This window comes from Phocoena sinus, chromosome 3 (assembly GCF_008692025.1).
Source record: "Phocoena sinus isolate mPhoSin1 chromosome 3, mPhoSin1.pri, whole genome shotgun sequence".
In the NCBI taxonomy this organism is placed as follows: Eukaryota; Metazoa; Chordata; class Mammalia; order Artiodactyla; family Phocoenidae; genus Phocoena; species Phocoena sinus.
This window is the reverse complement of record NC_045765.1, coordinates 22,617,304-22,633,351: the sequence shown is the minus strand read 5'-3', so window position 1 is coordinate 22,633,351 and position 16,048 is coordinate 22,617,304. Positions and strand designations below refer to the sequence as shown.

The following is a 16,048-nucleotide window of genomic DNA, read 5'->3' as shown; positions in this document are numbered from 1 at the left end:
CAGTAATAGCGGACGCCGTTGGGCACTTGCTGATAGCGAAATACCTGCTTTTCTAAGCGCCATGCATGTAGTATTTCTTTTAGCAGGGATGCTGGCCCTTGCTTTCAGTGCTGGCCCCTAAAACTGTTACGTTCGCCCAGTTTCGACCCATAGTAGGAGCTTAATAAATGTTTTTGCAATGTCACTTGCAGATTTTAAACATGTTCTGGCGCGGAGTACCTTTTAAAAAGGGGTCAACAGAGAGAAGAAATGGGACTCCGCGAACTTCCTCTTTAAATACTCGGCCTTAATTACGCCTTAGACTTTTCAGTTTTGGCGTGACTATAACCCTTGAGGGATCGCCTGATAACAACTCTGCTGACTGCTCCTGTAATTAACTCCTAATTTATTTCAAACAGGAAAAAAAAAAAAAAAAAAAAGGCCCCAGCCTCTTCCGGAAGAGCCAATCGGAGGCGAGCGTCCGTGGCGTCAGCTCCAGGGCCGGCTCGGATTGGCTGAGCCGAGTCTCTCACTTCCCCTTGGAGGAAAGGCACGGCTGCCGGCGCGCCCCTCCCGTCTCCCCCCAAAAAAGTTTGAGTCGCAGCTGCCTGGTTGCCAGCGGAGTCGCGCGCCGGGAGCTACGTAGGGCAGAGAAGTCATGGCTTCTCCGTCCAAAGGCAATGACCTGTTTTCGTCTGATGAGGAGGGCCCGGCGATGGTGGCCGAGCCGGGCCCGGGGCCTGGGGGTGCCGACGGGGCCGCGGAGGAGCGCCGCGTCAAGGTCTCCAGCCTGCCCTTCAGCGTGGAGGCGCTCATGTCGGACAAGAAGCCGCCCAAGGAGACTTCCCCACTGCCAGCCGAAAGCGCCTCAGCCGGGGCCACCCTGCGGCCACTTCTGCTGCCGGGACACAGCGTCCGGGAGGCGCACAGCCCCGGGCCGTTGGTCAAGCCCTTCGAGACAGCCTCGGTCAAGTCGGAAAATTCAGAAGACGGAGCGGCGTGGATGCAGGAACCGGGCAGATATTCCCCGCCGCCAAGTGAGTGCCTGCAGAGGCCGGGACCCAGGGGTAGGAGGGTGCGCGGGGTACAGGAGGGAACTGGGGGTCAGTATTCCAAGCTAGGGGTACGGAGACCCCTCTGTACTATGCGCCCTGAAAAGCAAGCATTACAAGTCCTTGGCCCCTTAATATCCCCAGAGTTCAGCGCGCCCACGGCATCCAAGATACCTTCTGGGTAATATCCGCGCAGCGCGTGTTTGGGATCCCCTAGCTGTACAGAATATTCGACACAATTGCCAACGCCCTGATCGTTGAAGGGAGAACCCAGCTGGGTTTGCGGGGTCGCTTGGGTATCCGTTTCTCTAGCCCTCAGCCCTGCCCTCAGGCCACTTCGCTTTTTTCTCACTGTCCCTCGGGGTCTCAGTCTGGGGAATGAAGAAGGATCCACGTTTAAAGAGCACCGAAATGTATGCCAGGCAGAGGCAGAGTGTCTAACTGCCTTTCAAAGTTCACAACCCTGCGAGGTGTGCCCTCACTATAAAGATGAGCTAATTAAAATCTAACCCGATTTTGGGTAGAAATGATCATCTTCCATTGGTCCCGCGGGTATCGAAGCACGGTAACACGGAGGGATGGCGGCAGAGACTTACGCGGCGAGGAAATGTCTCCCGGTCGTCCCGGCGGCCAGCCCCGTCGCTTCGCTGGGAGCGGGCTGGGGTCAGCAGCGTGGGGCTCCGCTTGGCTCAGAGTAATAATTAACAGCATTCCAGCAGCGCTTCAGTTTACAAAGTGATGCTTATTAGTTCACCAGATCCCGATCATCGCTGGAACCCCGAAGTGTGGGCAGAAGCCCGGGACCTGTGGTTATCCCAGTTTTCAGACATGCATACTTTGAGGACTGAACTTGCTTGAGCCAGGTCACCAACAATGGCTGAATTGGGCAAGGGGCCCCGGTGTCCGAGCCCCAACCCTGGCCACCTTGATCCCTCTCCCCAGACAGACCAAGCAGAGGGCCGAACACCTGCACCCCGCTTCCTGCCAATGAGGAAGGAGAACTGAGAGTCGCAGGAGAGCTGATTTCTCTTCCAGCGTTTATGTCCAGTTTGGGGCCCTGGGTCCTTTTGCGATATGGAGAAGCCATTCCCTGTAGCTCCTTTTACTTCTGTCTCCCAGCCTTTAAGATTTCTCTATCTGCACTCTACCTCTAGGAAAGGTGAGAGAGAGGATGCCTGCATAGGGACTTTTTCGAAAGCTGGGAGCATCACATTTTACCCCATTCCCATCAGCCCTGAAAACTCGAGATGCAAAGTATTTTGTGAACAAAACAAGGCCATATAACCAACCAGGCATCAGTGGCTGTCCCCTCTGGCTTCTCTCTCCACCCTGTTAGAAACTCCCAAAGATTCAAAGGGCGTGGAGATTAAGGACTCAAAGAATTTAAACTCAAGTTTGCACAGTACTTTATAGCACTTTTCACCGTATTATCTTATCTGATCTCCGTGTGGCTGAAGCTGGCCTCTCGGTAACAGATGAGGACATTTCAACAGAGTTCAGAGGAATCTGCACACATCGAGTTTGGGCTTGACAAGAAAGACTTGGGGACCTTTAATGATCACCTATCTGATGGCAGACAAGACTCTGGGCATTCTAAAATTTGGTACTCTGAACCACACTGCAGGATCAGTATTAGTTACCCATTTTATTGATGGTGAAATAGAGGCTTAGAAACTTGAAGGGACTTAATTTGTTTGACAGATATTGAGTGCCTGTATATGCCTAGGCCTGGGTCAATTCCCAGCTGCGCATCAAGGATTCAGGCTTTACAGGGAGTGGTGTCCAGAGGTCAGACATTTCCACTTTCTTAGGTTCCTGGGGTTCTGTAAGCATGCCTGCCAGGGCCCAAGGTAAGGCAGCCGTGGGCCCTGGATGTGACCCTTCCATGAGAAAAGTAGGAGATTCTGAGAAAGGATTTAACTTTTTTTTAAAAAGTGGGTCATTGGTGCTTTGGGCCTGGAGATGGCCTCAGGAGCCCTGTGGTAGGAGCAGTGGGTCCGGGGGAGCCTAGCGACAGAGCCTGGGGCAGGAGGAAGCCACCTGCCCAGGCCCCGGTTTTGTTATTCTCAGGAGGCAGTAGGATAAATGCTGTTTTGCTTTGTATAATCGCACCCTTCCTCAGGCTGGTTTAAAATGGGGAGGAGAGTGGGAGGGTGGAGAGAGGTGCGCTGGGAGGGAAGCTTTGATACACACATGAGATCCCGTCACCTGGATTTCATAATTCAAATGCAGCCCCTAGGAGCAGCCGGAATGACCGTGCCCAGGCACAGAATCACTTCCAAACGTAGAGCAGAGACAAGTGTAGATTCTAGGAGCTTGGTATCTGAGCTGTGGCCACTGGATCCTCCCAGCTAGCCAGGTCACCTTTGTGAAGGGTGAGAATTTCACAGGTCCCTGAGTCTCTGATTGTTGTTATTTTATTTGTAAATTAAGAAGTAGGCACCCCCAGCTCTCTGGCTTACTTAGGGGTTAGCATATGCAAATGTCTACACTCCTGTGGTGGTTTCTTACCCATCTCTCTCCCAGATTTCTGTTTTTTGATTGATGGCAGAACCCACTACCTCTTTCGTTTTTAGCCACTTAAAAGTGATGGTTAATAATGTCACATTAGGACAAATCCATTTCTTGTTGGAAATGGAGGCTGGGTTGGGACTTGTGCTGTGTCACCCTCAAGTATGAAGTGTAAACTCTTTCTTGGGCCACCAAAGTAACTAAACAAGAAATGCTACATTCTCCCTTTGGAGTGCTTTGGAGTTACTACGGTGGCTACATTTGGAAAATCAGCCTAGCTCATAAAAGCCAAATGCAGAAAATGAATTGTTTAGCATCTGTCCCTCAGCTCCACCCCAGCTTCCTTTAAGGAAAAAACCCGAAGTTAGTTGATGCTAAGGAATCACAAGGATGCCCTGTCCTATGATTTCCTATAATTGAACCCATTTTAAATATGGAGTCTGGATGCTGTAGGCATACCTTTATTTTGCTTGTTATTCCTTCTTTCTAAATTCCAGCAACAAGCTAATCATTTACACATTGCCTCCAAACCATAGAATGGGTAGGAGAGATGGCTAAAATGTCATCACATGCTCTCCATTCAGGAGGCAGCATGATTTCCCCTGACATTTACATTTATGGGCGAGCTAATTTTTCCCTCCTTCTTAGTAAAGTTTATATTACAGAAGCACCCAGCCAAGAAAGTTATCCCACATCCAGATCTGTAAAATGATGTTCAGGTTTTATAATCTGTAGACTGGAGGGAATGACATCTGTGTGGTTGTTTATTGCATGAGGCTGCTCACCAATCCATAGATGCTATTAATTTACTGCAGACCTTATCGGCACGATTATCCTTCATGAATATGTTGATGCAATCCAACTTCTCCTGGTGCAGAGAGGGGATGGACCCAGTTCATAAGACCCTTTTCATTTTCCTTCTCATATGTGATTATCTCAGTGTCCTAGGGATGTGAGGATTATCATGGACCCAGCCCCCCATTTTTAAGATAAGCTGGGGTTTTCTTTCTCAGAGAACCCTCAGCTCTCTCGACTTATGAGGGGTCTGTTCACATTTCATTATCTCTAATGCTGTTTGTTTTCCATATAGAAAGTTCTGTTACACCATAAAACTCCCAAACTTTTGGAAAAAGATTCAATTTTTTAAAAACAAAACAATTTATCCATTTAAGTATGGTCCTTCTCTATCCCTACCCCCCTCCCCCCCAAAAAAATCCAACTGTACATGGTTTTGACCAAGGTACCTTTTTGAAAGATGAAGAGGGAAGACCCCCCGCCCCCATGGACACACCTGGCGAGAAAGCCACTTTCTTTTGCTAACTCACTCCCCATTCTCTGTTCCCTAGGACACATGAGCCCCACCACCTGCACCCTGAGGAAACACAAGACCAATCGGAAGCCACGCACACCCTTCACCACCTCCCAGCTCCTCGCTCTGGAGCGCAAGTTCCGCCAGAAACAGTACCTCTCCATCGCAGAGCGGGCAGAGTTCTCCAGCTCTCTGAACCTCACAGAGACACAGGTCAAAATCTGGTTCCAGAACCGAAGAGCCAAGGCGAAAAGACTGCAAGAGGCCGAACTGGAAAAGCTGAAAATGGCTGCAAAACCTATGCTGCCCTCTGGCTTCAGCCTCCCTTTCCCCATCAACTCGCCCCTGCAAGCAGCCTCCCTATACGGCGCGTCCTACCCTTTCCATAGACCTGTGCTCCCCATCCCGCCCGTCGGACTCTATGCGACTCCAGTGGGATATGGCATGTACCACCTGTCCTAAGGAAGACCAGCTCAATAGACTCCGGGATGGATGTTTGTTTAAAAGCCTTCCCCCTCCCTCTCCAAGAAGACAGTCCTGCTCTGCAAACCTTGCATGCACCACCCTCAGCGGCTAGATCGACAGGGCCACAGACATAGCTGAAATTGGTTCTTTTGACTGGAGACACCCAAACCCCGTTTTCTTGGTGTAATCTTCCAGATGCCAACCCCCCTTCTCCTTTCACAAGATTGGCTCTGATGGTTTTTATATATAAATATATATATAATAAAATATAATACATTTTTATACAGCAGACATAAAAATCAAATTATTTTGAAAGGTAAAATTTATATACATACATACATATATATATATATATATATGTCTTTTTTCTCTATATATCACCTTCCTAAAAGAGACTGCTTAATTAAGTCTACCTGTTGTCTTTTTCTTATGGGGGAGACAAATTATTTGCTAAAATTGCTGAAATCTGATGATTTGGATCACTGACTTGCAAGCATTAGAATTAGACACTATGTGCATAGGCTGTAGATATGGAAAGATTCCTCCCAGAGAAGGGGACACAGCATGTTTTTGCATTTTTTACGTGCATTTAAAAACTCACCAGATATGACCATATTTGGCCCTATTTTTTTCCCCCTTCTCCACCTTGTTTGTTACACATTGTTCAAAGTTTTTGTAAGATCAATAAAAGGGGGATGAGAAGAATCCTGAGAGTGCCTCGGGGTAAGGTGGAAAATGGAAGTCCTTCCTAATTCCTCTCAAGGCTGTTGCTTAACTGCATTTCAGATAATTGGAGAGTGAAAAGTTAAAGCATGTCGGGAGGAATTGATGGTTTCCTTGAACCACTAGGTACATCAGTCCTCACACATTGAAAAGGTGATTTGTGTGTGTGTGTGTGTGTGTGTGTGTGTAGTTAATTCTCTGCTTAAAAAATATGAATATCTTGTAACCATTATCTATACTAAATATTCCTGAACAATGAATAGATCTAAAAAGAAAAAAAATCATGCTTTCTCTGTGTGTGTACCTGTTGTATGTGCTAAACTTATTAGAAAAATTTATATACGTTTTAACATGTTGGGGGCAGAGGGTAAAGCCATGTTTTGACTTGATAAAAAATGGTGTTGTCAGACAGCCCATATAGCTCCTTGGTATTTCATTTTTCTATCCAGCTCCCCCTCCCCCATCCAAGTATACTTTTATCCCTTTGAAAGGGTGCCTTGTATAATTTTATATATTTTATTGAAGAGTTATTTCTTATCTCTTATTCTGAATTAAATTAAACGTTTTATTGCAGTAAAGTCTGTCCAAAGTCACAATTATTTTTAAGAGGTGCTCTCTGTTCTTTAGCTGGTCTTAGCCCAGAAACGCCACCCAGATGGGGGAGGGGGGCTGGTGATTTTTATGATGATTTTAATGTGAATCAATCAAGAGCGGTGGCCAGATTCAGCCCGGGGTAGGGAAGTCTACAGCAAATAGCAAAAGACTTTGAAATGCTTCCTCTGGCAGCTTGTGTTACTCATGGAAAATTGCTATTAGGAGTTTTTCAAATTCCAGTGAAAGATGAGCTTAGAAGTGGCAGGGCCCAGGGATCGGCCAGAATCTGAGGGGTTTGTGGATGATTGCGGGGGTGGGGGGGCGGGAATCTTGAACTTGAAATCTCTCAGCTACCACAACAGCAAGCTTCGAGCTGAGGGAAGGGACCTATATAGTTCTTTGCAAATGTAGATGGTAACTAGATGCGTTCACTGAGGGGGAGAGGGGGGTAGGTGGATGCCTGCTGCCCTTTTCAGGACTGTGTCAAATCACATTCCGTTTACCATTCCTAGCTCCTTCCAAGGAGATCGGCCTTGAACAAATGCTCTTTTTCGGTTTGTAGGGGGGAAGGTAGTTCATTCAAGTTCCCTTTGCTTTGCAGCCTGCCCTTCCACTGGTTACAGAACGGGGGTCAGGCTTGGGTTTTGAGGCATCACCATGAAAATAAATTGGTAATGGGTGGGGGAGGCGGGGAAGAATCTTAAACTCCACTTTCTGTCGCACAAAGAAACCAAGTGGCCGTTGATGATAACTTTCCGAGGGCTGTTTTCGGATGAGAAGCTCGAGGGACCTGGGAACAAGTTGGAAGGGAGTCGAGAACTTCCTGTTGCGGAGCCTGAGCGGTGGGGAGATTGGCACCTGGCACCTACTAGGACTAGCGCTTTAGTCCCAGTTTCCTTTGTGCCGACTCCCAGTTTAGAGGTGGGCGCCGGAAACTCCATTTTTCCGGTGGGTTAGAGGCTCCCAAGGTCGGTCGGTGAGTTTCTCCTACGGAGTGTGATCCAAACCCAGGGATCTGCTCCGAAGCTGGGGTCCGACCGATTTCTTCCAGCTCGGCCCCCGAGCTGGAGTGAACAGCAGGAACGTCCCAAACCTCCCTGAGTGTGCCCTGGCCATCCCGCTGGGCCACCCCAGCCATCCTCATTTGTGGGATACGTTTTCCAAAGGCCAAAGCCGTTCCCGGTTTCGTCATCAGCCGCCAAATTGGGGCCCTAATTAGCCCGTCCACCGCGAGCTTCCTTCCCGGAGCCTCTCGGACCCCGCAGCCTCGGGCAATCTCAGCCCGGGGTGGGGGATCCGGAGACGCCGACTCTGGGTTAAGACTCAGCTTGCCCCCGGGAGGAGGGGGTCACAGGCTAGAGTGTTTTTCGGAGAACCGGGCTGCGTCCTGTGTGGTCAGCCGGGTGGATTTGGAAACCATCTAAGCGCCTGCACATTACCCCAATCACCCTAAATCCCAAAGAAAAACTGAGGCCGGGACAGGGAAAAAGAGTCGCTCAGGCGCCGATACACGCACCCCTGCGCTCCTGGGCGGATGGGATTACCTCGTTGAGGACGCGGCCGTGTTGCCGGGGCCCAGACAACGGCCAGAGGTCCGCGGGCCCGCCGGGTGCGCCTTGTTCTGGGGCTCCCTCCGAACCGCCTGCCCAGCATTAGGTTTGGCGGTCGCCACGGTCTCCGCTTAGGTCGGGCTTGGCATACCAGGAGTTTCAGGGACCAGGCTAACCACCTGGGGCGACAGAAGGACCCTGTCTCACCAAGGACCCCGCAGCCGCGCCTTGGAAATGAAAACCGAAGATGCCACTGTGCCGGCTTTGGCCATCGTCTCCTGCACTGCCGGGAGCCTGGCACACCCATGCCCCCCCCCCCCCCAGTCCTCCCGTACTTCTCAATGCTTTTATCTAAAACTTCCCAGAAAGACGGCCCTGCTTTCAGGAAAGAGGGGACAGAAGGAGAGGAGATCCCATTTATTGAGCTCTTGCTAGGTACAGAACTAGGCATCTTCTGGCTCATCTCATCTAGTCGCTGCACACCCTTGGGGAGGTATTATTGATGCCATTTTATAGCTGAGGAAACTGAGGCTCAGAGAGGTGGCTCACTAAGGTCCCAGAGTCGGCAAGGGGCAGCAGCAGAATTCAGACCTAAGTGTGAGCCTGGTGGTGGGCATAAAGTCTGGCAAAGGGGGTCCCTGAAGGAGCTGTCTCAGAGGAGCTGCGGGGTGCTGGGCCCTAGGGAGCTCTCCAGATGCCCCAGCCCAGATCCTAGCGCAGCCCAGCTCTGGAGCCCCTCTCTGCATCCCCTTCCCCACCCCTCATTGCTGTAAGGGGCTCCCCACACAGGGGCCCAGCTTCTCAATCACAGGGGGCCTGGGGCTCAGCCTGACCACCCTCCCCCCTGCAGCCCCAGGGAGGTGATGCTGGGGCAAGGCCGACAGGAGGTAGGCAGCGAAGGCCTGGCTGGATGAGAGCAGGCGCTGGTAAAACGTCTGCCTGACCCGACTGAAAAGAGGATCCCTGCCTTTGAGCAGAACCTTGTCTGACCGAATGAAAACTCCCACGGCCATTCTTTGCCATAAAAGCAGCTCATTTGCCACGGGTTGGAGAGGCCACTTCCCCACCCCCACTCCCTCTCCACTGCTGGGTTTGGAATAAACATAAACCTCATTTATAAAAGAACCCACGTCACACACACACACACACACACACACACACACACACACACCCCTCCCTGAAATCACAGGCCTCAGTTGGTGAAGTTGATTGTGCCTGTTTTCCCCTTCAATGTAACTTAAGAAAAAAAAATTTCCAGATTGGTGATGCTGTAGGTCTTTTTAATGAAATCGGTCAGAGGGCAATGAGGAAAGTCTGATGTCACCTCCGGGACCCCTCCACCCCTCTCCCACGCCCAGCAACCCGTCTCACCTCCTCCCTGCTAGGAACTAAATAAAAAGCAGTAAAATTACTTTCCAAAATAGCCTGCTTCAAAGCAGAACAGAGTACCAGGCTGCGGGAATCCTGAATCCTGCCCTGATAAGGTTCATAATAATCAAATCTAAACTCCATCCACCTCCTCTGACTCTTTCCAACCTCCTCCGGACCACTCTGCATTTGTTGATGAAAACACTTTGATGTCCTGAGTCCTCCAAACAATTATTATTATAATTTTAAACAACCTGGTATTTTCCATTACTAACGGCTCGGGCTTTGAAGTTACACCTCATAATTTCCTAAATTAAATAAATCATTTTAAGTTTGCACTGGGAGGCTTTTAATAGTAGAGAAAAGAATATCATTATCTTATTGAGACCCAATTGTGGTGGCTCCAGTTTGGCTGTAGCTAGGGGCAAAGTAGGCTCACTCTAACAGACCTACTTTATTAACCTCCCATAACTCTTGAAAGAACATTTTTATATTTTCTTTGATTTCCCCCCTCCCTCTCTTGTTTTAAAGCTGTCCCAACCTTTAATTAGTGCCTAATATGAAAAGCATTATTTTTTTAATGCTATGTAATTTACCAGCGGCAACAGGCCAACTTAACAATTGTTTATTAGACTTGGTTTTTCACACAGGGCAAAGAATGCCGCTCCAAACCCAACTTTTCATGGGTGGTTGCACTAATTAATACAGTGTCTGAGGCTCCTAGGGGGTTTTTTAATATTGAAGCCTATGGGGGCGGAAGGGGGTTTTAGAAGTCCAGCTCCTGCTGACGACGTTCTCGCTCTGATTTCTTTCATGCTGTTTTGATCCTGTCTGTGGAGTCAGCACAGACAGAAATTGTTCTCTGGCTCCAGAGACTCCGATGGCAATGGCCCCGGGAACCCCCCGCACCTCCACTTGTGATTTATGGCTTGTGGGGCCAGAATTGGGGTGCAGGGAGCCCACTGCTCACTCTGGGCTTGGGGTGAGGAGAGCTGCCCCTCATCCAGCCTGGAGGGGGGAAGGAGCTGGCCTGGGGCTTGGGTTGGGCCAGAGTCAAGCTGCTGGGGGCACATGCCAGGTCTCCCAGGCACCAGGCAGCATTTAGCTCTGGGCAAAGAATTGACTGAGATTGAGGCAGGGACTGGGGTGAGGGTGGAGGTGAAGCGAGGAAGGGACAACCTCCTTCACCAGCGCTGCCTCCTTTTGGCTTTTTCCTTTACCTCCCCTGTTTTCCCCATTCTTTTGTCTTTCATCTTTAGCCCACCCCTCACTTTATCTTTTTTTTTTTTTTTTGCGCTTTTATTTACTGCTTTCCTCCTTCCATTCTTTTTCATGTCTGTCCCACTCTCTATCTTTTTAATTTTTATCAGCGGTCTATATAATTCCTTTTCAGGCTCTCATTTTTAACTTTCTCTTTTTCTCCTCTTTTCTTGTCTTCTTTTCCTGTCATTTTGCTACTCCACTGTACCTCTCAATACTTTTCCGTTTTCTATTTATTCTTATTCCACCAATTTCCCCCTTCTCGTTCTCTGTTTTTATTCTTTCTTCCCCAATTCCGGAGATTCCGTACCGGATTGCGGGAGCCCAGCTAGCGCGAGCCGCCTTTGCTCCTCCGGGCGCTACGCTCTAGCGCAGGGGGCTCCTGGTCACCTCATCCCTTCTGTGCCCTTCCCGCCCCTGCTGCACCTGGCAAGCCAGTAAGAGAGAGACCCCTGAGCGGGAGGACGGCCCGTCGTTGGGTTTCTCCCTGGGACCTTGGGCGTCGCGGACGAGAAGGTCAGCCGCCTGACGGAGAAGGGCCAGGTCCCCGCGCGCGGCCCCTCTGCCCCGCCCGCTGCCGGCCGCCCGTTTGATGTCGCAGGCCCTGCAGGAATGCGGCCGGGTTATCAATCACCCAGCTGGATCCTGAAGGTCTCGGCCTAATCACATTTAATTGCTCGTGGAGGCCCACTCTCGCCCCGGGCCGGCCGCCGCGCTCAATTACTCCCCAAATACCTGCCATCAATAAATGCGCGCTGACACCGGCCTGGCCCGTTGGCCCAGGAGATCTCAGCCGACCAGGCGCCCCGCATCCCACTCCCAACCCCCTTCCCATCATTAAACTTACACCTCGACGCCCAGAGGAGCAAGCCAAGCAGATAATAACAGTCCCCTTTTATTGAGCGCATCCCAAGTGCCAGACACTGGTGCTCAGCGATTTACACCTCCTTGGAGTCTCACCACCCTCTCTGTCTGGGAGGTGTTAGCATCTCCATTTGAATTAAGGGAACTTTCTTAGGTTTATTCTTCAACGTTCCCCAGGTGGCAAAGGTAGGCCTTGGCCCTTCTGGGACGGGAACTTGTGACCCGGCAATTCCACGGGCTATGGGTAAAAGCACGAGGCGATAGTGCCTCCCAGAGGAGAAAGATTCACCCGGAGCCCTGGCACTAAGGTGTGCGGACCAACACCTGAAGCCAGGTACTTCTTATGGGAGCTTATTTATTCCTTTCACCAACTCTGGGAAGTATGCCGTTTTCCAGATGAGGACACTGGGGCCTGAGCTCCGGTGTGAGCTGTGGGGAGGGCACCCTCAAACTGAGGTTCTGACATGTCTCCTGCCTGAATGCCATCCTTGACTCCCTGTTACACTCTTTACCTCCGGCGCTACCCTGCAATTCGGGAACTGTGGCTTCTCTCATTGTCGCAGAGCAGAAAAACAAACCTCAGACAGCGAAGTTCCCAGAGAGGGGGCACTGCAAGGCTGAATCACACAGCTGATGAGCTCAGAGCCCAGAAAGTCACGTCGGTTCCAGCTATTTCCATCACACTAAACTCTCCTATCAAGAGCCTTAGCTTTAAAAAGAGCGCATTACGTCTATGTTTTACGTAGTTTCCCATTCACGGAGAGATAACAGTTATACATCTAAACAAGGATGAAGCAGGTGACACCGACTTACTGTGTGAGGCCAAATGGCCAGACTGGCTTAGGTCAGTTTGCAATGATATTGACATAAAATGTTAAGTGAAAAGAGCAGGATATAGCATCTAAATAGAGAGAGAGCGAGAGCGTGTGAGAGAATCAGGTGTGTTAAGGATATATAATGTATTTCAACTAAACAAAGATGCCATAAACTAGAATATGCATTTTATATTCCACTGTAAAAGAAAAAATTGCCCGTTATGATGTAAGTTTAATTACCTAAGATTCATTACCTAGAATTTTATACTTATTAGTATTAGTTCTTATTAAGAGCTCTTCTAAATTAAAAAAAAGATACGTTGTGTCCCTGAAACTAATATAAAATTGTAAGTCAACGATACTTTAATTAAAAAAAAAGATGAAAGGGGCAAGAGTCATCTAAAGTCAGCCATTGACTTTATTTATGCCATACCCTTTCTTAATCCCTTAGATTTTGTTATAAAATACATGACGGTGTCCAAAATACCCTCATCCTCGTTTGGCCCTCAGAGCAATAGATGGGGTATTATTATTATCCACATGTCATAGAAAATAAGGGTGTTCAGAGAGGCGAGGCCACTTCCCTAAGGTCAAGCAGCGAGGAAGCAGAGCCAGGTTGACAGATAATTGTGTAGCTTCCTTGTGCACGGGGTGGGGTGTGGGTGGGGGGCGGAGGTTAAGTCCTCACTGGACTAGAAGTCTGTCTAGCTTGCCGTTTTTTTGGTTTTTTTGGGTTTTTTTTGACTCGAGAAAGTATACAGGTCCCTGAAAAGGGTTTCTGGGTTGCAGGGCCTGATATAAAAAGAGCTATTTTAGTAGCAAAGCTCTGCCTATTTTTATTTGAACGCTGAGAATGCTTGATGATGGAAAAACTGACTTTGTAAAGGAATTGTGTGTAAGACGCTAAGTGCCTCCCCTCCCGAAATTCCATCACAGAAAATCACCTGAAAGGTGGTGGTGATGGATGAGGCACTTACTGATGTGAAATTGGCCAATTTAGGGAAAGTCAGAGGGCTGCAAAGTGTCCCTCTCCCCCTCCTTCCCACCACATCAGCCACTTACCCCTTCTAGTCTTTCCGGTTGGATTTCTCTTTGTTTAGCAATGGGAACAGAGAGGAACCAAAAAGACAATGTAAAAAATCCCAGGGGTGGGTGTGGGGAATATGATCTCGGACTTGAGAGTTCCAGGAAAGCAACTGGGCAGTGAAGTCATCCCACTGTGGGGTGAGATGAGGGTGGGGCAACGTGTCTGCCATGTCAGTGCCTTCCAGGGGGTGCGGGAAGAGGGCAGTGTGAGGTGGCTTTGCTTTTGCGGCTGGACTTGCAGATCTATTATTCCTAGGGTTAGGGACTTCTCTGCCCGGTGTAGGTAGCACTAAGACACAGCCCACTTTGATGAGAAAGTAAAACTGATTTTTCCCTTGCAAGTAGCAGGAGAGTGCCAAGGAAATTAGGTCTTAGAGGGAAGGAAGCAATTAGGGGAAGGAAGGCAGATTTCCCAACTGTGATGAAAACTGAGCCGGATTCAAATGTCTCTTTCAGGGGCAATAGTGTCCAACTTTTCCTCTACATGACATCCCTGGCTAAGTCAGGGTCTAGAAAAGGGAAATCATGTGCTCTTTAAAACAAGATAAGTAAAAAATCGTGTGATGTCTCTTTGGAGTTCAAAATCGACGGCATGAAAACTAAGCCCCCCTTCTCCTTAAATCAGTAGCAAGTTAAGATCTTTTTTTTGCTGAGTCTCAGCACATACCTGTGATCCCGAACATCGATCCCTACATGGCCCAGGATCTTCCTGAAATTCTCCAAACAGAATTATTCAAATATACTACAACTAAGAAGAAAAAGATGATGTTGTTCATCTCCTTGGAGAATAACTGAATTAAATGAGCACTTCCTATGTGCTAGGATGTAGATCCCTAATTTCATTTTAATGCGAATAGCAGCACAAATATATGTCACCCCATTTTATAGATAAGGAAACTGAGACCCTGAGAGCTCATGTAATTTGCCAGTGGTCTCACAGCTGGTGGATGGCAGAGCTGGGATTTGAACGGTTGGAATCCAAGGATCATGGTCTCAAAACTGTTATTGTAGAGCATTCCCTGTTTTATCAAGAATTTGGGGTTTGTGACTTACGGGAACAGAAACCAGGATGAAAGAGATGGTCCTTGGGCCCACTGGGTTTCTGAATTGATTTAAAATAAGAAGTTGTCATCTGAAGCAAAATGACCTTGCAGGCTAATATCTTGAACGAGGAGTAGAATTACATTGAAGAACTACACCATTAAATGCTAGGGTAGAAGGGAATTTTGTGATCATATTGTACAAGGGTTTCAGAGTGGAGGCAGCTTGCTCAAAGTTACATAGGAGCTGTGTGGAAGAACAATATGGGGGAAAAAAGCGGGGGTGGGGTATAGTTACATTTCCAGTTCAGTTCAGCTGATCTGAGCTCAAGCAGACCTCGGAAAGTTGATTTCTGAGCGACCTGAAATCTAGGTCTCCTATACTTTAAATGCTATTAGCTCAATGAAAGAGGCAGCCTGATCAAGAGCACCAGAATGGGCACATGGATTTTGGTCCCCAGTAATATCCATCCATGTCCTGCAGCCACTCCAAATTAAAAACATATGTGTCTATTATTTGATCTGAACAAATAATATTTTCCCAAGCTCAGAGAAAGTGTGAGCAAAAGCACTTCTTTTTTCCAGAAAACTTTGCTATTTTTATTCATCTTGTAACATGCCATCTTGGTAAAAATAGCATGCCTGCTAGGCAACGTCTCCAACCCCATCATACTCTCCTACAGAAAGATTGCTCTGGCTCTGCCCCTCTTTTTATTGATATTTTGGGGCTTCCACCAAAGACCATCAAATGAGATGCCTGAGTTACTGAGTTCAAGTCCAAACCAGCCACTGATGGCTCCCTGAGTCTCACTTTACATGTAAACCAAGGCAGGGATTAGCAGTGGGATAAGAGATAGGAAGCCCAGAGGGCAAAGTTTTGTTCTGTCTGGTTCTGAACTGTATCTTTAGTGCTTTCAACAGTGCATTGGCCCTAGAAGGTGCTCAGTAAGCACAGGGTTTATTGAATGAATGAAAGTGAATGTTTTACCAAACGACAGAAGAGTTCTGGGAACGCTTGGAAGCTCTGGGTTTTGCTGATTTTTGAAATTTTAGGAAATATGTAGGTTTACCATGAGTTCAAGCTTTTAAAAAATTGCTTCAGTTCACCAAGACAATAAAAATGATTTGCATTTGGCAAGATGGGCCAGGTAGTGCTATCAAGGCAGTTATAAAAAATTCTTGATTTGGTTCAAGTCTGCGATGACTGGTCACAGATGAATATTAAAGAAACTTTCACGACCCTGACTGGTATGTTAGCCAGACTCTGTAGAATCAGTTCTGCTTGTCCTTATATTTCATGGGCAAAAAATGTTTAAAGCATTGCATTAAATGAAACTCTCCTGAGTTATGAAATGGTCTAAGCGGATGTAGGACACTTCTTTAGAGTTTGTTTTACAGGGCGGTCCAGAGGTTAATTAACGCATTCACTCAC

At 48.2% G+C, this 16,048-nt stretch overlaps 1 protein-coding gene across 1 annotated transcript; it reads left to right on the top strand.

The window, feature by feature from the left end:
• Window positions 1–634: 634 nt before the first annotated feature.
• On the top strand, window positions 635–5,605 carry MSX2 (msh homeobox 2). The gene is made up of 2 exons (XM_032627842.1): window positions 635–1,016; window positions 4,889–5,605. Exons 1-2 carry the CDS (start codon window positions 638–640, stop codon window positions 5,311–5,313), a joined length of 804 nt encoding a protein of 267 aa, XP_032483733.1. The 5' UTR covers window positions 635–637; the 3' UTR covers window positions 5,314–5,605.
• The last annotated feature ends 10,443 nt before the right edge of the window (window positions 5,606–16,048 follow it).